The sequence below is a fragment of the Bombus terrestris genome, chromosome 5 (genome assembly GCF_910591885.1).
Source record: "Bombus terrestris chromosome 5, iyBomTerr1.2, whole genome shotgun sequence".
Lineage (NCBI taxonomy): Eukaryota > Metazoa > Arthropoda > Insecta > Hymenoptera > Apidae > Bombus > Bombus terrestris.
This window is the reverse complement of record NC_063273.1, coordinates 7,183,548-7,207,502: the sequence shown is the minus strand read 5'-3', so window position 1 is coordinate 7,207,502 and position 23,955 is coordinate 7,183,548. Positions and strand designations below refer to the sequence as shown.

The 23,955-nt window shown below is 42.7% G+C and overlaps 5 protein-coding genes across 10 annotated transcripts in view; 1 reads left to right on the top strand and 4 right to left on the bottom strand.

Annotated features, from left to right (window-relative positions):
- Positions 1-2,588, bottom strand: part of LOC100650880 (protein similar) — a 36,853-nt gene extending 34,265 nt beyond the window's left edge. The window contains exon 1 of one of the 2 annotated variants that reach the window (XM_048405901.1): positions 2,089-2,588. In XM_048405901.1, the coding sequence (XP_048261858.1) occupies positions 2,089-2,132 (44 nt within the window). In that variant the 5' untranslated portion in view covers positions 2,133-2,588. Of the gene's footprint in view, positions 1-1,606; positions 1,627-2,088 lie in introns of those variants that run through there. The other variant, XM_048405900.1, reaches the window with a different exon arrangement.
- A 503-nt stretch (positions 2,589-3,091) lies between these two features.
- On the bottom strand, positions 3,092-3,726 carry LOC125384601 (mitochondrial intermembrane space import and assembly protein 40-B). Its single transcript, XM_048405924.1, has one exon. It carries the CDS (start codon positions 3,724-3,726, stop codon positions 3,253-3,255), a length of 474 nt encoding a protein of 157 aa, XP_048261881.1. The 3' UTR covers positions 3,092-3,252.
- On the bottom strand, positions 3,216-5,748 carry LOC100647334 (ribonuclease P protein subunit p14). Of its 2 annotated transcripts, none has more exons than XM_012308583.3 (2): positions 4,512-4,767; positions 3,216-4,139 (listed from the first exon to the last, which is right to left on the bottom strand). In XM_012308583.3, exons 1-2 carry the CDS (start codon positions 4,628-4,630, stop codon positions 3,842-3,844), a joined length of 417 nt encoding a protein of 138 aa, XP_012163973.2. In that variant the 5' UTR covers positions 4,631-4,767; the 3' UTR covers positions 3,216-3,841. The 2 variants fall into 2 exon arrangements, 1 of the variants encoding a protein (XP_012163973.2); XR_007224117.1 differs by having other exon boundaries at positions 4,031-4,139; positions 4,564-5,748.
- A 2,045-nt stretch (positions 5,749-7,793) lies between these two features.
- Positions 7,794-20,575, bottom strand: LOC105665737 (centrosomal and chromosomal factor). Of its 3 annotated transcripts, none has more exons than XR_007224114.1 (2): positions 10,716-20,571; positions 7,794-10,539 (listed from the first exon to the last, which is right to left on the bottom strand). XR_007224114.1 is itself a non-coding variant. In XM_048405914.1 (2 exons), the coding sequence occupies exon 2, from the start codon at positions 19,055-19,057 to the stop codon at positions 17,405-17,407; it is 1,653 nt and encodes a 550-aa protein (XP_048261871.1). In that variant the 5' UTR covers positions 19,058-19,451; positions 19,657-20,575; the 3' UTR covers positions 7,794-17,404. The 3 variants fall into 3 exon arrangements, 1 of the variants encoding a protein (XP_048261871.1); XR_007224115.1 differs by having other exon boundaries at positions 16,854-20,571; XM_048405914.1 differs by having other exon boundaries at positions 7,794-19,451; positions 19,657-20,575.
- A 944-nt stretch (positions 20,576-21,519) lies between these two features.
- Positions 21,520-23,941, top strand: LOC100647771 (X-box-binding protein 1). Of its 2 annotated transcripts, XM_012308585.3 has the most exons (3): positions 21,520-22,060; positions 22,515-23,015; positions 23,283-23,838. In XM_012308585.3, the coding sequence occupies exons 1-3, from the start codon at positions 21,789-21,791 to the stop codon at positions 23,383-23,385; spliced, it is 876 nt and encodes a 291-aa protein (XP_012163975.2). In that variant the 5' UTR covers positions 21,520-21,788; the 3' UTR covers positions 23,386-23,838. The 2 variants fall into 2 exon arrangements, with proteins under 2 accessions (XP_012163975.2, XP_048261873.1); XM_048405916.1 differs by lacking the exon at positions 21,520-22,060 and having other exon boundaries at positions 22,517-23,015; positions 23,283-23,941.
- The last annotated feature ends 14 nt before the right edge of the window (positions 23,942-23,955 follow it).

The following is a 23,955-nucleotide window of genomic DNA, read 5'->3' as shown; positions in this document are numbered from 1 at the left end:
TGAGCGTTGGTTAACGAACGATTAAAAACGCATATAGGCCTATCATACTCAACGATGCATAGACATTTTTCGCTGCTCTTAACTATTTCAATTCCAGGAAATCCGACTAAACGTAATCGGGTGTCGCAGAAAAATTTCTTGAAATCGACGTGAAGATAAATTGGACGTATTACAGGCGAGGTTACTAAAAATAGCTTAGCATTTGATAATTCCACGAACATATAAACAATCTATTAATATATGGAACTAATTGGAAAAAGAAAGTTTCCAGAAGGTCGCATGTCGGCTCAACATTCGAGTATACTACAATGCTACCAAACGAAACGATGGTGTGCGTGCCTCTATCGGACCGTACAAGAGATACATCCACACCTACACATGCATATACTACATATCTACGTAGCCTCAAGCAGAGAGAGTTCTCCTTTTCCTCCAAATGGGGTTACTCGAAGAACCGAACTATCATTATGAATTCACGTAATAACGCGCTACTACATTCATGCATAAATATATGATATATATCTGTATATATGTAGACACATTATGATACACTACGCACACAACATACACACGTAAATGCACATAGGCATCTTTCGAACGTCACAATGATCGAGATATGGTAACTGATGTTTACGTTGCCGGTGATTGTTAAGAAACAATTTGGTTGTTTGTTGATCGTTTGTCAAACGAAATTAATTTATTAATGATTTTATAAGTACTCTTATCAGTTAAACGACCATTCTGTAAGTTAAACAAATTTGAAAAATATGTATATCTTATATGGAAAAGACACAAGCCCGCAACACATACACAAGGGTACCATAACTCTTTATCTCCGTGTGGGTTGGTTTCTTTGATTATGCCGCTCAATATTAACATACATACATACATAATATGCGTAATACTAACGCTTTCGATTTATCTGAATTTTAATGATTTCGAGAAGACGAGCTGACTATTTTTACGATCGAGTCTGATTTATCTGTCACGTACATCGTGTACCATTTTCGCGTTAGTTTCGTATCTTAGAAAAGTTACTGTGAGAAAATAAATATATGATATATGATATCGTAGTGCATGATATCGTGTATATGTAAATACATATACAGTAGGTTTTCGTGGCAATCGCGAATTTTTAGGTTAGAACTATCATTTCCTTTTTTAAATTCTATAAGTTTACTGTATCGAATACAACTAATGCCGTTCTAACAAAGTAAATATATACAACACGAAATTTGCCATTAGAATGAATACCTTGTGCACACGTGGAAAAAAACGAAAACAAGTACAGAGTACGATTTATGTATAGTGTAGTTTGTTTCTCTACCGCGATACAATACAATGTATACAAAAAAACTACAAAGTTCGCTCTTTGGCCTTAGAATGGAATTATTCCAAAGGAACATGATATCGCATGGACATCTACATCAAATGTAACAATGCTTGATTCGAGTGCATGTAATTTCGTTTGAATGACGCGCGATTTAGATGAAAGGAAAAAGAAATCGTTATATCCCCGCTCAGGTTTTTGAGGCCCTATGGGTTTTACCGATCTAACGTGGCGGTCTACGTAAAAACCAAAGTCTGAATCAAGTTGGTGAATTACCGCATTTCCTTGTACGCGAAACTTTTTTTTACTTTGACTGTCCCGCTTAAACAGTATACGCAATCGCAGCTGGAGAACAAATGAAAAGAGATCGAATTATTAGAGGGAAGAGACATAAAGTAATCTTGTAACGTAGGGTAGGGAGAAAAAGATATCGGTAATGGAAGCGGAACAAAAAGAGTATAAGAGGAACAGAGAGAGAGAGGGGAACTCAACTCGGAGGAAACGCGATTGCGTCAAACACGCACGCACTCACGCATATGCAACGCGCGCGCGCAATACACTGAATTTGTCTTTGGAGTTCGTCAATTCCAAGAGCTCAACAGTGCCTGTCTACGTACAATCATGCGATCGAACATAGTAGAACATCGTAGTTAACGGCATGCTTGGAATTTTCTCGTGAAAATTGAGGAAACTTCAAATAGAAGCAGTAATGTCCATACGGGTGCTCTGAGCATTAATTTTTCGTACGATTCACTTACCTTCTTTTCTCCTTGTGTTTCTTCTCTTTCTTCGGTGGATCCATAGCTCGGCGAAAAATTTTAAAGAAAGTTTTCTCAGATGGTACAACACTGTGGGATAGTCTCAGTCACTGCTAAGTAACGTATTTAACTTACAGCCCGACACAGGCTCGTCGCAAAATTCTTCGTGCTTGATTGTCCCTGCCGTACTTTGCTCGCACCGACTCTCTCGTGTTCTCCCGTTATCAAAATCGATGCACCAACATACGTTCTTCACACGGTACGCGACGTCACCTCTGCTCAGTTACTTTCATTAGCGTGATGAAACGAAAACACATTGTGCTTCTCTCTCCGTACGAAACGCTCGACGAACGCCAAACTCATGGTGTGATGGCGATGATGATGACGATGGTGAAGGTAGTAGTGTGGTAGTAGTGAGATTCGTTACAACAGTGGTGGTGGTAAACGACCGCGGCGTGGTGGTAGAGGTTGTATACACGAGACCGACTATCCCAAGGGTTGGAACGAAAGAGGGGAGACCGTAAAGTTGACGTCACAACACAGGTTCCATCTTTCTCGTAGAGAAAGATCGCACCGCCATCAAACGGCCGTGACGTCAACCATTTTGTTGCCGCGCTATAAAGTAGGACATTCAAAACTTGATGTCACAATAAGAAAAAATTATCTCTCTTCCTAAATTGTGCGTCACAAGTGAAAGGAGAAGGCGATAATGTATTAATTCGAGGAACTATTTATTACTTATTACGAGAGATTGTACACTGTATGTACAATCGATTGAGATACAGTGAACAAAAGTGAGAAATAAAATTATTAATTGCACATTTAAGTAATTTGCTTTGACTTTTAAATGAAAAATAACATGTATATCTGTCTGATGAGTTTCAGATTTCTTGAAATAAAATGAAAGTTGCAGTCAAATAGATTGGTTTATCCTTGTTAATAACATGTTGTAAATGTTGTAAAGGTCATGAATTATTGTACTAGAGGTTAAAAAACAGATAGGTAAAAAGCAGCATTTAGGAGTACTTTATTTTGTACAAGAATGCTTTCTTACACAACCTATCTTTTGCAAAATTTTCGGAGATCTTCTTTCATTAAGTCTTGGTGAAAATTTATTCTCACTATACTACGCAAATACATTATTTATTCACTGGCAACAAATGTTCACTTAACATTAGATTGTTCTATTCCCGTTCCAACACTGGATGTACGGGGTAACTCTTTTACTTTTGATTCTAAGTGAGAATCTTTGTTATCGACCTCTAAATTTTTTTTATGCTCGTCCATTGGATCTTCGCCATCTTCCAAATCCTCTAGAGATCCTCCTTTCTTCCCATATAATGCTGGATATTGTACCATGCATGTTTGCATGGTTTTAAATGCATCATAACAGTCTGAACCTTTTGGTTCTGCAGTTGAGTAATGGAAACAAGAAAAGGCCTCACGAAATTCCAAACCACATGGTCCAGTGGCCATACCTCCCAAACATGGACAATTCCAATTAATTTCTCCGCCGGATAATAAGAGACCAGGACTTGGTTCTGGTTCTGGTAGTTCTATTTTACTAGGTGTTGCATGATCTTCCTTTGAAGCAAAGATTATAGTATCTTTACCTTCTTTGCGGATGAATGGCATCATTAACTAATTCATAAAAATGCAAAAGGCAAAGATATGAACTTGCTCTTTAAAAAAGAAAATAAAAATAAATAATGTTGAATTTTTCCAAATTCAGCTTGTTCTAAATCTTTGTACTTTAATGTTGATAATTCCGACTATTTGCACTAAATGATAATAAATTTGCTGAAGCACGATGAATAGCATAAATGCAAGTATGTCCTTCGTATTTTCCAGCTACGACTAAAGCTGCCCGAAGACGTACATAACAATCATCAGTGCACCTTAGAACACATCTATGTTCCTTTGAATCAAATTTTAGGATATCTATGGTACCCTTGGTTCCTTCTTCACCAAACAATTGTTTTATTGATTGAAGAATGTTCTTTTTTAGATAGACCTCTGTGATTTCAAGATTAGGGCTATCTGGCAGTATTCTACAAATAAAAAAACATATTCTGAGTATACAGATTTTTTCTTATAAATGTAAAGTATAGTCACTGAAGTTGTGTATAGAAGGACAAATCGCATAACATCTACAAATTACAAATGAAAAATTATTTCATCAGATTGCACAGTAAACGAGTATAATGAAATCATAAAAATAAAAAATGTAAATTATGAATGAAATAGGGTATATTTTCTTAAAATAAGATAGATAACTGTATTTTCAAAACGCATGTACTTAATTAACTCATATTTAACTTTTTACTGCAATCTTTATCCATATAGATTATATTATTCTCGAAATCTAGGTTAGGTTATATATATAAAGATAAATATCTTAAAAGCTGATTGAATGTACTAACAGAGAAATGTCTAAATAATACATAGTACACACAACACTAACTCGCGACTCACATTTAATATCTACGAATTTAAAACAGCACTTCCGAAGAGGTTCCGTACAAATACTGCGGCACTTCATTCATGCCTTTCTAACAAAGTGTGAACAATGCATTGTGCGAAGAATAGATGGCGCTATCAGTCGGTGACATCGCAATTTTTAACTTCAAGTACTGTATTTTGTTATCAGTGTCTGATTTTTAATGATACATTGTCATGCATTAATTTTCAATCTAAATTATAATAATAAGAAAAGTATACTATCTTGGAAATTATTATCTAGAAATACTGATAGGGGAATTTTGAAAGAACGGTATAACTGACTATAAACGTTATCCAATGAAATGATTGGATTTCTAGGAAATGTTTTAATGCGATTGCTAGTTATAAAATGGTTATACAAATTCAAGGCAGTCGATAAACTAGCCTTTATCCTGCGAAATTCTGCGAGATATTAGGGTGGATGAAGAATTTATCGACATAAACCTAAAGCGTCTTATATATCAATAGTTAACCCTCATTCTATCTTTAAAATCTTGTCAACTGAAAATTTTAAATCTTAATTTATAATCTCTTAATGTCTTATAAGGCAGTATGCATTCGTTTTCTTTTATAAAATGGTAATTTACTACATATTTCCCAATTAATAACTTTCTAATACATTTAACAATGATTTTGGTAAATTCTTTAATGCGTCAGTATCTTTAAATAGTAACAAACGAAATTAAAAACTAATTACATCGAGAGTTTAGGAAATTATTTTAACTGGACTCGAAAGCGCAACTTCTACGCGCAAGGTCAATGCTAATGTCAATAGCCAAGGTTAAAAGCGGTTACAAAGAGAACTTTAAACTTTCACTGAAAGTAGCCACATTTTTATAACATTTCAGTAGTTTCCTGGTTGTAAAAAAAGTGAAGTTATCTTGTTCATTTTTTCTTTCTCTATCTTTTACCGTATCATGGGATTATATTGCTGATATCGGAGGAGAAAAAAAACGATCGTGCATTGTGACGTTGAACCCTAATATCGATTGAGACATGAAAGAAGAACGGAAGTACATTAGATTTCGTACTTGCCGTAACATTTACGTTTCTCTTTTGACACTCGGAACATCTGTCCACCTTTTCTTCAATACCGAATGATTTTGACAAATCCAGGGATACATTCGAATGTGCGATCTGCGAAAGAATTGATGCTTAGGTTACCTGGAGCGTTATTCGAATCTCTGACCAATTGCGAATCCAGCGACTGGGCTATCCAACAAGACCCTTGTGCTTATCCTTTTCACTGTTCCATGTGGGTCCTGTATACGAGGCCTTCGCATTGGCGTAATGCGACGAGAATAGGACTATAGCATTATCCTACATAATACAGCCATACAGCCCAAAAATTTTTGTTTTACGATACATACCTGAAAAATTTTTTTATTATTGGGACCGTTACTATTGATTCGGACATGGGATTTTCATTATTCCATGCAGACTATTTATATAGGGACTAGTCTAATGATGTAGAAGGGCGGAAGTACTCTCGTAGAGTGTTTCATTGTTTCAAAATATTCTAAGGATGGATAGACTTTCTCATTTCTCCATAAACTTCTAGGATACCTGGCGAAAATTTGCGAGTAAAAGAATACTTTTTACTCGGCGAAGAAATGGACAAGCCAAGCAAAGTATGGTACATATACGATGGCCGGAATGTGTGGCGTAGCAACTTGCGGTGCGCTAAAAGGAAATCGCAGGAACATGTGAAAATTTACAACTCGAAAATATCGATGCGCTTTATGTGGTTACGCTCCCTGGCCATCTTTCTAGCCCCATTACAGTTGGAGATGCAATCAAACCGGACTTCTTTCATTTAAGGAGACGATCGATGATGCGATGCTTGAAACACGCGCGCGTGTGCATCAAAAACCCTGAGCTTTAATTTCGTTCGTACACAACGTATCAATTGTGAAAAAGCATGTATACGTGGAACGCATAAAGATACGCTGGTATAACGCGTATCATATACAACTACATAAGTCCTACATTTGCCAGCGCGATAATGAAATTTTTAAATGACAACATTTTACGTTTTATTGGTCACAAGTGATTCGATAGATTTTATGAGGAAGCTTATGGAAGTTTTGGAAAATACGTTCCGCGATACGCGTCTGTGAAACGTTGCAGAATAATCTACAATTCCCCCTTAGCGACTATAATTTCGTATCGAGTTCGATAGAAACGTGTCATCGAATACAATAGAAGACTAATGACGTCACGGCAACTATACTACGGAAAGTGGTGTATTCGCCGGAATGTCATGAATAACAAAGAATCGTAAAGTCATCGTATTTATACGGCTGTATTTAATCGCGGACTCGTCGATACTTTCAAAAAAATAAAAAAAAAAAAAAGTGGAAAAAGAAGAAAGCATTCGCAACGAAATATTTCACGCGCGATGGAACATTATCGGGCGAGGCTCTCACTGAAAAACAATGCATGGTATCAGACCGAAGGAATGTTAAATAGAATGAAACGTCATGACAAAAATAATGGCAACAAAAGGTTGAAATTGCACCAGGAAGCGTGGTTCCTGTACTTCATTGTGACTGCCCGGGGTCGCACACCTTCCGTATGCAAGTTTATTCAGTTTGAACGGGAGGTTACGCGCTCAAAGGTTAAAAGATCTTGCACCTACCGTGCGTAAACGCTTTTAAAATACACGTGATATAGCATGCGACATTTCTCCTTTCTTCCTTTTTTTTTACGACATGGAAAATCGTAATTCAATGTCCGGACTACCGGGATGGCGCATAATTTATTTGATGAGCGCGTGCGCGTTACGCAATCCATCGAGAATGAGGAAAACGGAAGAAGACAGCAAGATGCAACGAAAATAAGAACATTCCTCATGATCATTAAACTCCGTACCTACACGAGCCGCCGATGGGACTGGTTCTCCTTGACGATACCGCACGCGTCATATTGCCGTTAGTAAAATCTGTCGATTCAGTTCTCTGAAAATCACTGTTACAAACGATCTCCCCTTCTTTCTGTTGCCTTCCAGTTTCACGATAGGCGACAAGCGACAACACAAGCGTGTCTTTCTTTCGCACCCTACACGCTGTGTCACCGTAGGAGTCCAAGAACCATGATGGACAAGGAGTCATTCTCACTGCAGATATTTTACACAGCCAAACTTGATTAGCATGTGTATAAAATGGAAACAAGATGGAACTAGAAATGAATAGTAGTAAAAGTTGTTTTAACATGAAATATAAATATATTTGGGTGGTATTGTACAGTCAGTGATTCGTTCGTATATACAGAATTATGTACATGCCGAACAGTACGTCCTCGAATACTCTGCGCGTAATCTCACACATGCATACATTTGACGAATCGGTCGACCCACACGTTTTTTTTTTTTTTTTTTTTTTTTTGAAATAGCCATCTATTCACTCGGATCCACACATCCATCTCATCCATTTCTTGGATCCGCAAATCTCTTTCTCTCTCTCTCTTTCTCTCTCTCTCGCGCTCTGGATTTTCTTTCTTTTATTATCCTGTGTTTTTATAAGCCCAACGGTATTTCTTTTGGCGGTCGTTTACAATTTCAAGTGTTGCGGTTAATTAGGACGTCGGCCGCCGGACAATTCCTTTCTACGAGTACACTGGCGCCTTTTTCGAGCTTTTTATCGCTTGATTTCCTTTTTCTCAGTCTAAGATCAACCTAAGCGGATTTTTTTGATCATTTACTGTCGTTATTTCATTACTTTTTTCTTCTTTACGTAACTCGTCTTTTTTAATCTTTAGCCTGCAATTTTTTTTATCATTTATTTACTGTTACAGAACTACTTGTTACTTGTATTTTTATTTTTATTTTTTTTGCTTTTTAGTCCGCGTTACAAACCACAACGAGGTATCGTTACTTTAGACTTCATGACTACAGTTAAGAGAATAAGCGTAGAAATGTATCACACTAGAGACTTGTACATTATCTTAAATGCGTAGGTATGTTCTGTTTTTTTTTCATTTTCTTTTTACTGATAATACAGTAGTAGTTGGTTAGCTAGCTTTACCCCCCAGAAAACGAAGATCCCGTAGTCGTTTGAGAACCGAGGAGAGGATCGTCAAACGCCGAGCGCGTCTACGACGGCAATGGCGGCGATGGATAAACAAGGCGACACACGTGGCGCGTTTAGCAAAAGGTAGACGCTCGGCGCACACATGTATACATTTTACTCACACTCATACATTCTCTCTTTCTCTCTCTCTCTCTCTCTCTCTCTCTCTCTCTGTTCCTCGTAAAAGCTCTCCAAAGTCCTACACACAACACCATGACGGGAAGAAATAACAGGCGCTTCGGCTCGAATTTTAACGAACGATCGAGCAAAGTAAACATACACGCGCACACACGCCGGCTCTAACGAACGCTCCAGCCAACAGACACGCGGTACGTAGTGGCTTCAGCGATCAGAAACTTTCGATTAATCACGAAATCAAGGAACTAGAAGGAGAACAATCGCTCGTTAAGTTACACGCTTTTGGTGGAAACAGTCGGAGAAACGTAGGAAGCGAACAAACGGCACGTGGGGTCCAACCGTGGCCGCGCAAAGAGAAAGACTTTGTCTCCGGCAAATCGATCGTTCGCCACGTCGATGAGCCGTATCGCGATAAAGAGAGCCATTTCTTCCTTTCTTTCTCTTCTCCTTTTTTTATTCGAAGGAATGCGATCGAGCCAGTGCGACACGGCCGTCTATTTGATAGAAACCCATTCCTTCGTCCTTCTTTAAAATCGAAGGAGGAAAGGAAAAATGTCAGTCCTTGACGATGAAAAAGAAGGATAAAGGAAGAAGGTATAAGTAGTAAAAATAGGAAAAGGAAGAGAGAAATAACAGGGAGAAACGTCGCGGAGGCTGTCAAACGGAAGAGGCACACGGTATGGTATCGATTGGCCGGAGAGGCAGGCCTCGGGTCGCTCCAGGGGCGTATTCAGTTGTCCCGTTTCGTGCTCGACTTTTGCGGTGGTAATTTTTGCCAGCTTGTCGCGAGTAAAGGATCGATCGTCGAGAGTTCGTCGAAGCGGAGATGGCAGACCGAGGGCGTGGTCCATCGTTTCGAATCGTTCGAACTATCCATAGATAGACAGAGTAACCTATAATATCCTGACGTCCGTGACACATGGACGTGTGTCTCTCCTCTTTATGGCCACGCGGTGCTCATTCCAGGATCGAGACTCTCCACCCTCTGATTCTTTCTTTCTTGCGCGCGTTATGCTCTATCTATCGCTTATGCCGCTATCTCCCCTCGAGTTCAACTATCGCAAGACCGCAACAACCCCCTGGCACGACTATGTTTCCGACACAACTCTACCGTATATACCAGAGAGATTCGAGCGATTCGGTTGCAGAGACGATGATATTGCTTTTGCTGTAACGACGCGATCGAAATATCGAGAATTCGCGAGTGCAAAAAATTCACAAAGAGACGAGATAGAACGTATCGTAGAATAGGATGGGGAGAAAGAAAGAGTATCGCAGGATGGATGGATCGAGATTGAAAAAGATTCGGTAACTCGAAGCGAATTATAGGGGTAAGGAAGGAGTGGCGTGCTCGACTGAGATCGAGCCGTGCCCCCGTATATAAACCGAGTACGCGCTGAAGCGCGTACAAAGAATAGCGTAAAATAGCGTACGTTATATTTGCCGAATCAGCTGGTGTACTCTGATATAGGAACAATTCGTGCGTCAGAGGTGGGTAGGGTCATTGTTAGGTGCATACCGCGCAGCTTCTTAAGTGCTTTTCATTCGCCGGCTGACAGCACACAGTCCTCTCTACCTCTCTCTGTTCCTGCTCGAAGGCTAAGATCTGGGCCTGGTCGGAGAAAGATCATTCATCGAGAGAGGGGTAGACGATTTAAGAAAAATTCACGTAGAGCCAAGAAGGTGGTCCACCCACGGTGAGGCCCGCACGAGGAGCGCACATTGTAATTCGGGGTCTCGGCTGGAAGCAGAGAGAGGATCGTGGATCAAAAATGGCTTCGGGTCGGTCTTTATACAGCCGGTGCTTTCTGGCGTGCAACTACCTGCCAGAGAGCCACGGTTGGCACACGGCTCGTTCGCTCGTTCGCTGCTTCGCGTCCCTTTGCAAGAGAGTTTTACCTTTACCACACCACGTACCTGGCCAACCAGCCGATCGCTCGCTAGCTCGCTCGCTCGTTCGCTCGCTCGTTCATTCGCTCGTTCACCCGTCCATCTACACGCTCCGTCGTCGTTTCTGCCCCAGTGTTCCTGGACCGGGTGTTCGGAGGGGTCCAGAGTTCCACAGAAAAAGCCTTGGGTATATCTTTACGAGCGGAGCCATAAAAGCCGTAGGAGTTCGTCGGTTTCTCGATTAACTCTCGCGGGGTATGGATCGTGTTCGACCGGCTACGATCCTTATTGTCGTGTATATTCTTCAAGCCCGTATAACGCATGAACGGAAGAACTACCGTCCTTCGAAACACCCAGTCATCCCGTCATCGTCATTGTCATCGTAATCGTCATCGTCTCCGTAGTCATTGTCAGTTTCTAAAAGATGGAGCCGAGAGGACATCGATGATTTTGATTTCCCCCATCAAATTTTTCTCGTCTCTATTTTGTCGTTTCGCTTCTTCCCCTACCTTCGTTTCAATCTCGTCATGTCTTACCAAAATGTCTCTTTTGGTCGCGTTTTTCCATGTCCTTTTTTGTTAACCATGTCTACCTTCGAGTGGTCTCCTCGCTTATCTGAATCATCTCGTCCACGAGAACAACGAGATCTCATCGTTTGTTTCGTAGCAACCTCGACGATCTGCTGTACCCCTCTTCTGCCCTTCTACATTCTCTTTTCCTATTCTTTTTCCTTTCTCCTTTGCTCAGGTATCATATACATGGTGTGTGTGGTGTGTGTGTGTGTGTATGTGTCTGTCTGTCTGTCTGTGTGTTCGTTCACATATGCTATTATCGGTTCACAGTGAAGAATGGAAAAAATGATTTTCCTTCCTTTTAATGAATCTCGATCAATGAGGACTTAACGTCACCGAGTTGGATCGACACATTTCTCTAAGTTGTCCTCAGCGATCTATCCGCTCGCACATCATATTATACACACGCTCGCTCGCAATGCGCGAATAGTTTCCGTTTAAGAAAGCGCTACACACAGTGCCCTTCTTTTTCTCTCTTCGTCTTTCTCCTTCATCTCGCTGAACGCACACGTTATACGCGCTCTTTCCGATCGATCGTTATCTATATATCCCCCGTTCTTCTTCGTTTCGCTCGTTTTTCTCTGCCGCCGGACTCGTGATCGCGTAACTCTACTCGCTGGATGCCGCGATCGAGCAACTTATCTCAGCCGCGATCCCCTTTTTCTTTAATACTACATAATTATACACAGGATTAGGCGTTTCGTTATTCATTCAGTCGAAGTGTAAGTGAGGGCGCTAGCTCGTTTAATATATTAATTATTTGAGGCAGTTTACGTCATTTTGTTTAAGGCCGAGTTAATAGTAGTGAACTATGTTTTTTGAGAAGGTGTACGCACGCGTTTAAGCCGCGCCGCGCCACGCCATTCTTCGTGGCTGATTCACGGTGAACGGACAACCAGGAGGAGTATGCACCACTTTGTGTCCCTGGTCTGCTGTCTTGCGAAAATCTACTGGCAATTTAATTTAATTTCGAACGGCTGGTGAATACTCTTTTTCTCGTTGGGAACAGGGACCCGTCGGGGCCCCTCGCCATCGAAAGTGGCATACTTTGAGCTCTCTTATCTTTAACGGGCCTCTTTTTCTCGTTTCCTCTTTCCTTGTTGTCCGTCGAACGTGAATCGAGCTTTTATCCGGTGCGCGTCTACTGTATACGCACAAAAGTACGTTCGTATATAGTGGAGGGCGAGGCACGTTCGAGCACAGATTCTCTATTTTTCTTTCATTTCTTTCGCTTCTTTACATCTTTCTCTTTCATTCTTTCTTTCTCTCTCTCTCTCTCCATCAAACGACGCGATGCACACGTATCTCGAGAATAAGCTTGACCGTATATTTTACGTATAGTTCGTTACGCGCGACGTAGGACAAAATATTTGATGCCAGACTTTTTTTCTTTTTCTCGTACCCGCTTACGGAGGAAGCACGTTTTATTACAGAGTAAATATATGCCTTGTTCTCGCCGACTACAAACGCGATAAACAACCGAAGAAGAAGACTCTGTTTTTGCGAATCGATCGAAAGAAAAAGAAAAAATAAAAGGGGAACGGAGAAATAAGAGAGAGAAACAAAAGAAAAAAACGAGAAGGAAAAGGGCTGAAAGGAACACTGAACGAAGAAAATAATCGGTTCTGTGTACAAATGCATTCACTGAATGCAACGTTAAATAAAAAAATTACCGGAACGACCGCACATGCCGTGTATTATTTCCTTCGAGTTACACACGTGTCGCGTCGTGTTGAGTTGTGTGGGATTGTGTGTACTCTGGCTGTCTCGGTGGGTACGTTCACATTCGCTCTTTATAACGTAGAACCAGCGGACGCACGATGCTCTTTGAAAATATATCTTCGATCGCAACGTTCCTAACCTAATTGAACGCAACACGGTAGAATAGAGAGACCGAGGATGAAATTTCAGTGGAACGGAAAGAGATTTCGCCACCACAGAACCACGAATAACCGTGTGTTCCGTGAGAAGAGGAGAATCGTGAAATCGAACACAAAAAAAAAAAAAGGGGGCGACTGGCGATGCACGTTGTGCACGCGTATCTAGAGAGATCGAGCTGATGGCAACTTTCAACAACCGCGAGAGAAGAGGAGCGCCTCTATCGCGTTATCTCCCCTAGAAGATGCGCGCAGCCCGGAAAGTCGTTCGACGTTCCCCTTACGTAATGTTCCTAGGTTTTTTCTCAGATAGTAATAACGATAATACTTGATCGATGTAAACGGTGAATTCACCTGGGGTTACGATGATATAAATGTAAAGAGTAATACTGACACGGAAAGAAAAATTTGTACAAGCGTTCGGCGGAAGTATGTAAAGATTTTGGAATAATTGAACAGCAGAGGCACACGAGGGACAGAATACGTTACGAAAAATGTGTTTGGCACACGAAACACCGTTCAAGAGTTTACTCGCATATGTTTCTCATGAATCGCGTAATCATCAACGGCGAAGCACTTTTAAGCGTCGATCTCTGATATGCGCGAGGTGAAAAGTTAAAGGCGTAGCTCTCGATCGTATCAGCCGCTGCTCTGCTTGACATTCGACCGTGTCTCGTCGTTGCGACGCTACAATGCCCCCCCGACCAACGGAGTTTCGTTCGTTCCTTCGTTCGCGAGGCCCCCTTTTTTTCTTCTTCTTTCGACACACCGACCGACGACAATCGAATTCTACGAGCGTACCCTTTGCATAGTAAGCGGTTCACGATAAACGATGGAACATACAACGAAACATACGATGAATAGGAGGAGACGAGAGGAAGTTATGTACGTATATACAGGTTGATGGCAGATTACGAAGAAGCTAGAGAAATTCAATGGAAGGAGAGAAAGGGACGCTATTTCTAACCTGTCGATGTTCAACGTTTCAATATTCTAATGCCATTTGAGAAAATTGTCTATATAAATATTCGATCAGATCGTTCAACTTTAACTAACTAAAACATATGGTTGGAATTTTGTTGCAAGATATGTTGATTTATAGGAATTTGCAGAGAAGCAGAAGAAAGAGTAACGCGAAAAGCTCCCACCGTCGACGATACGTCGGACCACAGTCCAAGTAACTCTATTTAGGCCCTGTATCCGTTTAGCCTTCCCTCTACTTTGCCGCTAAGAGGATCGTTCCCTTTGAACGAGCAAAAACACCGGGGCGGAAATGCTCGGCCGAGATGGACGGCGAAGGGTAAGTGGTGCCAGGAACGAACTGTGCTCTCGACAACCGGGTCGTCTCTGCCAACAAATTTTACCAGGAACGAAGTGACTACACACACGAAGCTGAAAATTTCTACGTGGCCTCCGTGTTTCGATTTGGAACAACATTCGAATCAGGATTCGATGCGTGAACCATTGTACCCGATGTCGATTTAACATGCTACAAGGCCGAAACGAACGTTGTGAAAATCCGTTGCTGGGGAACGGGGGATCGTACGAAAGTGGAATGCTCCGCGAGGAATAGTTTCGTGGACGTAATGTGAAATTTAAAAATAACGTTCCGACGAATTTTTTTTTCTCTACCCGACCGTGGAAGAGGAGCGAAAAAGACGGCTAGAAAACCGACAAACGAGCCGGTGAAACCTTTTCAAAGTCACTAGCCAACGTTTCTGCTTGCGACGCTTCCTAATTACCTGATGTCGACGTCACATTATATAACGAGTTCGACGGGGGTTTCAACGAGGCACAATAATGCCCTCCTTCCTTCCACGTCGTATAAATATCTATCAGTGGATGAAGTTTAACCCTCTGACGAGCGGGCGGCCGATCTATAACTAGGAAACGTATTTACTATCGACCCGGTTGTATACGAAGAAGCTACGATTGCGCCTGGTCTATTTGATTCAACTACATCGAACCCTATACGTGTCGCGTCAAACGCAGTACGCGTTAGAAACGCGATGCGCACTTTCCCCTCCATCCTCATGTATACCTCCGTCGTTTTATTCAAATCAATTCCTCGAATCACTTTTCGGAGAGACGTCGCACAAAAGTACGCATTTCCTACAAAAATAAACGTTCAGCGAGCAGTCTTGTCAGCGCACCCTTCGAGGAACGGAGTTTAACGAATTCCGCAAAACGGTAGGGAAAACAGATCGTTAAAGTCAGCCACACGCTATAATTTCGAGGGTGAGAGCTAGACGCAAATTTACGAAACGAGATTTATTAGATCTATTGAGAAACTATATAGTTTCCTGTTATCGAACGTAACAAAGTGCCTTCCGTGACTTTCATTTTTTTTTTTTTTATTTCGGTAGAGTAGAACGCAGGAGTAGAACTTTCCACCTAATTTCCCCGAAACTTTCCTCATTTAGTCATTTTTCCAAGGCTCCGCGAGGCGCGACGAGTGGAAATTATAGGAGCCAGAGTCGCACAGGTTCGCATTAGCGACTGTTAATCTAATGTCCATCCTATGCACATGGTCGTCGGTGTTTTCGGAGTACGAGTCGACGCATCCTGCTCCCTCCGATGCGTGCGAGCCGTCTCTCGGTTTCGTCTCTGCCGATCCCCATCTTGACCGCGCCCCCTTCGCGTCTGGTCTGGTCGCGTCCCTCATTCTCCTCTCGTCCCGTAACCGCCCAGATCCGTTCCGTCCCGTCCCGTGTGCCGTCCCCGTCCCGTTCGTCCCGTCCCGACCCGTCCCGACTCGTCGTCTCGTTTCGCCTCGTCTCGCTTCGTCTCGCTTCGCCACGGCTCGCCCGTACCGCCGGTGCGGTCGTGCGGTCACGTTGATCGATCGTTACCGTGTAACGAAATACGGTCCCCGTCCGTTTCTCCTTGAGCGCGCTCTTTGAAAAGGGCGCAGGACAAAAAAGAAGAAATCCTGCCCCGGCTCGGACCTCGAGTTTCTAGAGATGTTCCCGACGAGAAACCGACAGAGAAGGAGAAAAAGACAAAGAGACGGCCGCGGAGGAACGAATAACGCTAGAGAAAGACGGGGAACAGAGTGATTCGTGGTGGAGAAAGGGTGAGAGGAACGTTCCGCTAGAGCAGGACAACTGCAATCGCGGCGCCGTTTCCTGTGTGCGCTTGCATCGCGAAATGAAAAGCAGAATCGAGAAAAACTAGTACTGTACATATGGTCTATTTGGCAAAGATGCGCTTGCACCCTGTTGGGTAACGTTCGTTCGTGAGGTTGCGTTCGGGTTTTGGCACTTGCGATTGCGATGATTGTCGATCCGGTTTGGGTACATCTGTAAGCGGAGAAGACAGATGGTTGAAGCGAGGATGTTGTAAAGCTTAGAGGATGGCAAAATATCGGCAAGGAAAGTTCCAACTATGAATCGCGTAAATCGTTAGAAAAAATATCTAATGTTATAAGTACATATATGAGGGAATCGGTGGTAAATCTTAAAAATACTATTGTCGATCTATGTATTCGCGATCCGCTGGTATTTGAGAGTCGATGATGGGAAAAAGAGCGAAAGGGCCGCCGCTACGGCGGTGGTATACAACGAGAGACGACCGCGTGTACATGATGTTTGCCCGGTGAAGAAAGACATCCGAGTTTCAGGAATTTACGCGAAGAAAACTCACGGTCTCTCTCTATGTCTGAAAGTGTGCGCCGGTTAAAAATACAAAGGGCCTAAGCAAATGGATTTTTATACCTGAACATAATGTACACGTATCGCAGGTGGATGAAATCGCTCGATGCGTATAGACGGACGACCATTTCAGTTGCTGGTACTTCCCTCCATCTGTCCCTGGCTCGAACGTATATCTGTGTGTGACGGTGATAGTAGTGATGGTGGTGTGTATGCGTCGTGTGTTTATTCTGTGGGTTTCTGCTCGTCCGTTCGTCCGGCCACCCGCACACTGCTGCCAACAACGGAGACCACGGCACGTACGATCGTTGCGTCGACGACGATACGTACATAGACGTATATACGTATGCATACAGATCCACAGTATATACAGTGGAATATACACGTAGATAGAAGTAGCGTGTACGTCGCAGAGATAGATGTATCCCGAGTGTACTAGGCAGAGTTTAGACCAACCCGTATGCTCTTTAACGAGTATGGAAGATAAGTCGTACAATAGGGAAGAGAGAGCACACAGCTTTGCAGCCGGATTAGGTGAATAAATGAACGGTGGTGGCAACGGGGTCGGTCTCGAACGGGTTGACGTTGGTGCTGCTGCCGATGCCGGTGGACACCTAACTCTGCGGCAAAAGCGCATGATAACCGGGCGTTTCGTAAAAACCGGCTGCCTGGAGGGCGTGTAGCGAGGTCGCGTGATGCCTGTGTATCGTACTCGCGTATACGCTGGAAACGCCGCTAGAGGAAACGCCACTGGAAGCACCGATCGACGTCGAGGAGGAAGAAGAGGACGAGGAAGATGAGGAAGAAGCCTGCTGACCAACGTGTGACGCTGTACGTGACAGTAACGTCGCCGACGGCCGTCTATACGGGTGATGCCCGACAACCGAGGCCGTCGCTGCTCGCAGATGACTCGACGAATTCGAACTCGCGTTATACGTCTGTTGATACGTCTGCCGTAGAATGCCAGAGATCGACGTGGCCGTCGGCGTCACTGACGAGGAGGAACTTCGGTCGCTTTGGTGAGGTTGATGATGAAGTTGATGAGTCGTTCGATGTTGCTGTGTCGCTTGCTGCTGTGGTTGTTGCTGCTGCCGATGCTGGTGATTGTGAGCGCGCATCGCGCGAAAGTAGTGCTGATAAATACCTGATATGACTGCTTTTTCATCAGCAGAAATCAGTTCGGTTCCGGACGAGGTCGACGTAACCGAACTAGTTTGCTGCTGCTGCTGCTGCTGCTGCGGTTGCTGTTGACCGTGATGGGGGTGAGCGTGAGGACGATGATGATGATGATGAGTTTGTTGCTGTTGCTGCGGCGGTGGCGGCTGCGGCGGTTGTTGTTGCTGCGGATGATGACGTCTTTGTTGTTGTTGTTGTTGGGAGAGCGTCGCGGCGGCGTTTAGAGCCGCACGATACGAAGCTGCCATGGCCGCAGCGGACATTTGACCGGTTGTAGAAACTAAATTCGATCCGGAATCGGCTGTTGAAACAACGGCTGCGGTTGCCGATAAGACAGCCGCAGCAGCGGCGACAGCAGAACTCGAAGATGACACGGTCGAAGTAGAAACGGCGGCAACCGTGGACGAGGATGCGACAACAGACGCAGTGGAGGACACGGACGCGGAGACTGTGGCCGCGTTGGCAACGACTGCGGCGGCTGATGCACTTCGCCTGCTGCTTCGCCTAGAGGATGAAATCGGCGCGTTCGCTGGCGGTGGTAAATTGTTGACAAAAGGACTTCTCCTTTCGCGTTCGGCGCGTCGGTAGTAGCACGGATGTATCATGAGAAGGGGTTCGCCTCCGCCAGGCGGTGGTTTTGCCTGGCTGGGTAGCTCATACTCAACGCTGCAATCGACGTGGAGCGGTTGTGAGTAGTCCTTGTAATCCTTGTAGGTGGTGACCGCAACCGCAGCGGCTGCCGCCGCGGCCGTCGCTGCGGCCGTCGCGGCCGCAACAGCTGCCGCGGTCGCGGTAGCGGCGGTCGGATTCGAATTCGTGCTGGAGCCGACGTTAGCGGCAGCAGCAGCAGCAGCAGCGGCGGTGGTGGTGTCGACAATGCCGGTCGATGCTGCCGGTAGGACGGTTTGCTGTCCGGTTGGGCCCGTCGCAGCAGCCGTGGCAGCCGCGGCGCCGCCGCCGCCGGTAGACCCGCCGGCGATCCCATGATGGTGATGGTGATGGTGATGATGATGGTGGTGGTGATGGTGATGACCGTGTCCATGCATAGCGGCACCTACCACCACTTCCTTTTCGTAGCAGGCAGCGGCCATGTTGGAAACCTCCTACTATCCAGGCTTCCGTCGCCGAACCGTCCCTTCTTGCACGCCCGCTGACCAACGACCCACCTCGAACGCTAGGCTCTCATTTCGTGGGATCCTCGTGATTATTCTCCCCGATGACGACCACGATCCTTTGCTCTCCGTCTCGCCCAGCGTTGAGATTACCCGATCTTTTGTTACACAGCCGGAGACGCGAGTTCGCGATCCTCCGGCACTTTTTGCTTTTCCTTCCTTTCCTCAACTAACCCCTTTCTTTTCTTTCTTCTTCTTCCTCCTCTTCTTTCCTAGACTTCGCTTCTCGCTTTGTTTTCTATCTCCTTTCGAATCGCATTTACCTGTGCGATTGTCTTAATGATTATAGCATTCCACGCTGTCACAGACATACCTTGAAACGAGGCGAGAAAGAATGGTTACGGTTCATCGCAGTGAAAGAGGGTTGCCTTATCCAGGGGTTGGACCAATCAGCTATTATATCCAACACCGAGGAAAGCCCTCGAGGCAGAAGCCCGCAATGTACAGCAATGAAATGGTTATCGCATATTTCGAAAGAGGGAAGAGAAAGAGTCCTAGGTAAAGAGCTTACAACCGACCATAAATTCAAACACCACCGGCCCTGACTCGTTCGACACCGGCTTCCTTGCAACACCGACCTTTCCTTTTTATGATCTTTAATTTCTCGATGTATTTTTCTTCGATCTTTCGTCCCTACCTCCAAATTATTCCGTTTTCTTTTTATGAATACGTATTTTATCCTCCCCTTTCCTTGCAATCTCTTGTTACATAGGATTAATCTACTTCACTTTATCACAAGCCGTTTGTATGTGTCATTCCGGGTGTTACATAGGTGTATTGTGTTTCCATTTAAATGATGCCATATTTTCACTTTAGTGAATTTCCTCTTCGGCCGCACGTTTTCGTTGATAAAGTTTCAAACTACATTCGTGAGAACGCTAAACCAAATGGTGTATCAGACTCAGTAATACGGCTTAGACGTGATCCGGCTGGGCGTAACGTTTCGTTCGGTTGTTCGTTTCGGCAAGGCTGAAACACCCTAATACGCCGACGTCGTTTCGCAATTCTATCATTGGCTTACATGTTCCATTTTTTACTTGAATTATCTGTCTTTCTTACACACAGCACACACAGCAGCACAAAGGAATATTCGACGACAGAGAACACGTTCAGGCTTCTTCAAAGGGGTACGCCATTGCTGCGCGTGTGTCAATTCGTCCGGCGTATCGGTTACTCGTACACACGCGGAGACTGCGCCTATGAACACTAATACATATACCGAACGCGATATATACATAAACTGCACAGCGTAGTAAGTGTAACTCGATTGTCTCGTACAGACTGCCGAGCTGCGACTGAAAGCCAAGTCCTGTCGAACCCTCGTGTCGGCTCACCACATTTTGCAACGCCATCTTCCCTGCGTTGCTTCCTTCTTACTCATTCGATTCTGCTTCCTTGTCTACACCGTGTGGTCGATTTCGTAGATTAATGGCTAGTATCTATGAAATGCGACGCGCGATGCACCACCGGGATAGCCAACCTGACGTGCCCATTTAGTTCCCTTTCATGCAAAATTCTCTGATTGGTTTCTGCATCGAGAAATATAGTTTACATTTCCTATACATTGATTAAATTTTGCTATTGAATTCTAATATCTCCTAATTGTCACGCAAATAAATTTGTCTTCTATTGGATTGTTTAAGTTTGTAGATGAACTTGTTTGAATCGTATAGCTTTTTGTTTTCGACAATCTGCAATATTGACTGTTACACAATACTCCATCTTCGTTCTGTTGATAAGTAGGTAATCTGTAATGTCTACACAATAGATAGATGTCGCCACTCTACTGGCCAGTAATGTAATAACTTGAATGTTTTGGCACGCATCTTTTTACAATTAAATGCACTTTTATGTCAGTTATTTTACTTTGTTTTCTTGGTTATAAAATCCTGTATATCGTAATAAATTATAGTTTTTCCTCATATAGTCGTTTTCTCCTTTACAAATACGTTGAGATACGTAGCGTGATTAGAATTCCATTTACGTTCTTCATATATGCTCACTAGACATTCGATGAATATCTTACAAACATCAATGAAACTTTTAATTATATTTTCCATCAACTGTAAGTAATAAATTTCCCATTAAATGATGTAAGCTTCCTATAATTTAACGAGATTCGAAAGATAATATCAAAAGCTTATAGAATGACATCATAATTTTTACATAGAGAATGTTCTTAAGAGATTACAAGCATGGTAGTTTATAGGTAGAGTTTGTGTGGTAGGTGGAACTGCCGGAAAAAAATGATGCTATGCGAATGATGCGATAGTACCGTATGGGATGACGTCAGTGAAGTGTAATTGTTGGTTCCATGTAGTAGTGGAAGAATATGTGAAGAAGCACGGACGCGGCAACCAATAACGGTTCTCCACATGTAACGTTTCTGGTCTCAGCCAGTCATATTAAAGGCTGATGCAAGTGTGGTTCTAGGATGTTCTGCAGTCACTCAAATGTTGCAGTTCGTCAGTACGATTACATCAGTTAGAAAAAGCGTACGGAGTTTACGTTCTGTCCTTCGGTGTTATGTATTGGATCAGTCGGTGTTCGGCACTCGGTGGTTCGAGAAGTTGGATAAACGATAGATAGAGGTGGTGAAGTTCTAAAGCAAGTGACAATAGTAAATCCTTTCTATATTTTATGGCTGATTATGAGCGTACTGAAAAGTGTTATCATCACATTGCCTAAAGGCGTGCCGTCGAAGACGCCTGGCGTTATATCGGCAACGGAATTAACAAAATCTGTGCCGAAATTAAATTTTTCTGCTACCTTATTAACCGACAAAACGAGAATGGATCCAAAGAAAATGACTAAGCACGAGGAAATTCAGGATGACGGTTCATCGTTCAAAACAGATGTATGCGTTCGTGGAAAAAAACGGCGGCTAGATCACTTGACATGGGAGGAAAAACTACAGAGAAAGTACGCTGATAAGAAATGAAAATTATAAATAAAAATCATAGAACATATATAGATATGTTATCAAAACATGATAAATCCATTTCTATTGATTTTCTGATTTAAAATTGAAGTTTTCATATAATTTGGTAATTAAAAAGAAGTATTTTAGTATGAAATAATTGAAGAAGGAATATCTTAATCGAGTTTTCTACGATGTTTTTTAAGACACGAATAATATTAGTTTAACTGTTATGTTAGTTTAACTTAATTAATATTAGACTGCATAGCTAATTTTATATTGATATTATTTTAACGTTCAAGAACTTGGCGAAATTACATATTGAATTTTAAAATTGGTTTCTTATAAAAGGCGGCAAATGTCATGTTTATAATAATGTTCTATGTTTTTCGTTCATAATGTGATTAGAAAACATTCGAAACTAGTGTTGAATTAATCCGAAATGATATTTTATAGGAAATTAAAAAATAGGGTAGCAGCTCAAACTTCTCGGGACCGTAAAAAAGCGAAACTTGATGAATTGGAAGAAACTGTTCGAACTTTAAAGGAACAAAATGAACTGTTGACGCAAGAATGTTCGATGTTAAGATCACAAAACGAAATATTAGTCACAGAAACGAAAAGATTGAGGAAGGAAAGAGAGACCAAGAACGCGGGAGAATTTGTTTGTTCTATGTGCCAGAGTCGTGTCAGCTGTGCTGTGTCCTCGCTGGGATCTACAGTGTCCCCCACTCACCCTCTGCAGCAGGGTGGAACAACACAGCTGGCATCGTCGCTGACGCTAACCCCAGGAGCAACAATTCTCCTGAAGATACTGACCATCTACCTCCTCTTGAAGAATTATTTGGCGACTTCCAAGGAGACGATTACATCGAACGACTTGAAGAACTTGCAGAAAGCCTTCTACGGGAGGTTACAGCAGAAGTGGAAGCAAATCCTCATAGGACAAATGAACAAGTGAGTATTTTTGATCATTATTGATCTATCAAGCAACTACATCATATAATTTAATTTTATTGCTTTAGACTTTAGGAATGAATGATTTGTTTGAAAGAATAGAAGCATTTTAATATATTCTGAAATCCATTGGAAATCATTGATTATTAATAATTAAGCTACAACTCTTGAATATTGTTAAACATTTCATTCGTTTCTGAATTCATATTTTTCATTTGCAACTCAGTCTTCCTTTCGTTAATGACATAATGATTGTGTCTTGTGTAGGTGCCAGTCAAGGAAAATTCCACTGAGAAATGTCACTATTCAAAAAGAATGGTGGGGCAGACATCAAAAGATGTGGAAACCAATGGAACCTGTAGAAGCATGAATACACATCAACCATGGCATTCTGTTTCTAGCACAGCCAGTACACCTTATACCACAAACACAACCGCACCTGCGTCGATAAAGTCAGAGGTCGAAGTAAAACAAGAAGTCGAAACACAGGACTTAGACACTATTTATGGTACCTACGATGAAGCAACCAATTCCGTAATGATCATTTATCCAGGAGATGAAAGCAACGTAAACATTCAAGAATGCGTTCAAGAAGTAGTTACGGACGGTATTTGTACGGATGGTGTTTGTTCGAACGAAGATTCAACGTGCATAACACCGAATTATTATTCCAATCAGTTATCACCATGTTACACAAATACGGATTCTATGTCGCCGGCGAGTATACATTCCGAAGATGTGGATATTAATTACACACATACGAAATTAGATTCTAACGCGTCCGATTATGGATACGAATCGCACGGTTCTCCAAATTCTGATATACGACTTGAAAAAAGTAACATAGGTCTGTCGGATCTTTGGCACGAAAGCTTCTCTGAATTATTTCCAACATTAGCATGACGATTTCCTCAAAAAAGTAAATCCAAAAGACAATATC

Excerpts from the sequence above, each read along its gene's own strand:
- LOC125384601 (XM_048405924.1), bottom strand. The coding sequence starts at position 3,726 with ATGATGCCATTCATCCGCAAAGAAGGTAAAGATACTATAATCTTTGCT.
- LOC100647334 (XM_012308583.3), bottom strand. The coding sequence starts at position 4,630 with ATGAAGTGCCGCAGTATTTGTACGGAACCTCTTCGGAAGTGCTGTTTT. Across the intron at positions 4,140-4,511 it reads TATTATTTAGACATTTCTCT|AATACTGCCAGATAGCCCTA; the intron begins GTTAGTACATTC and ends TTTTATTTGTAG.
- LOC105665737 (XM_048405914.1), bottom strand. The coding sequence starts at position 19,057 with ATGGCCGCTGCCTGCTACGAAAAGGAAGTGGTGGTAGGTGCCGCTATG.
- LOC100647771 (XM_048405916.1), top strand. The coding sequence starts at position 22,632 with ATGTTCGATGTTAAGATCACAAAACGAAATATTAGTCACAGAAACGAA. Across the intron at positions 23,016-23,282 it reads CTCATAGGACAAATGAACAA|GTGCCAGTCAAGGAAAATTC; the intron begins GTGAGTATTTTT and ends TGTCTTGTGTAG.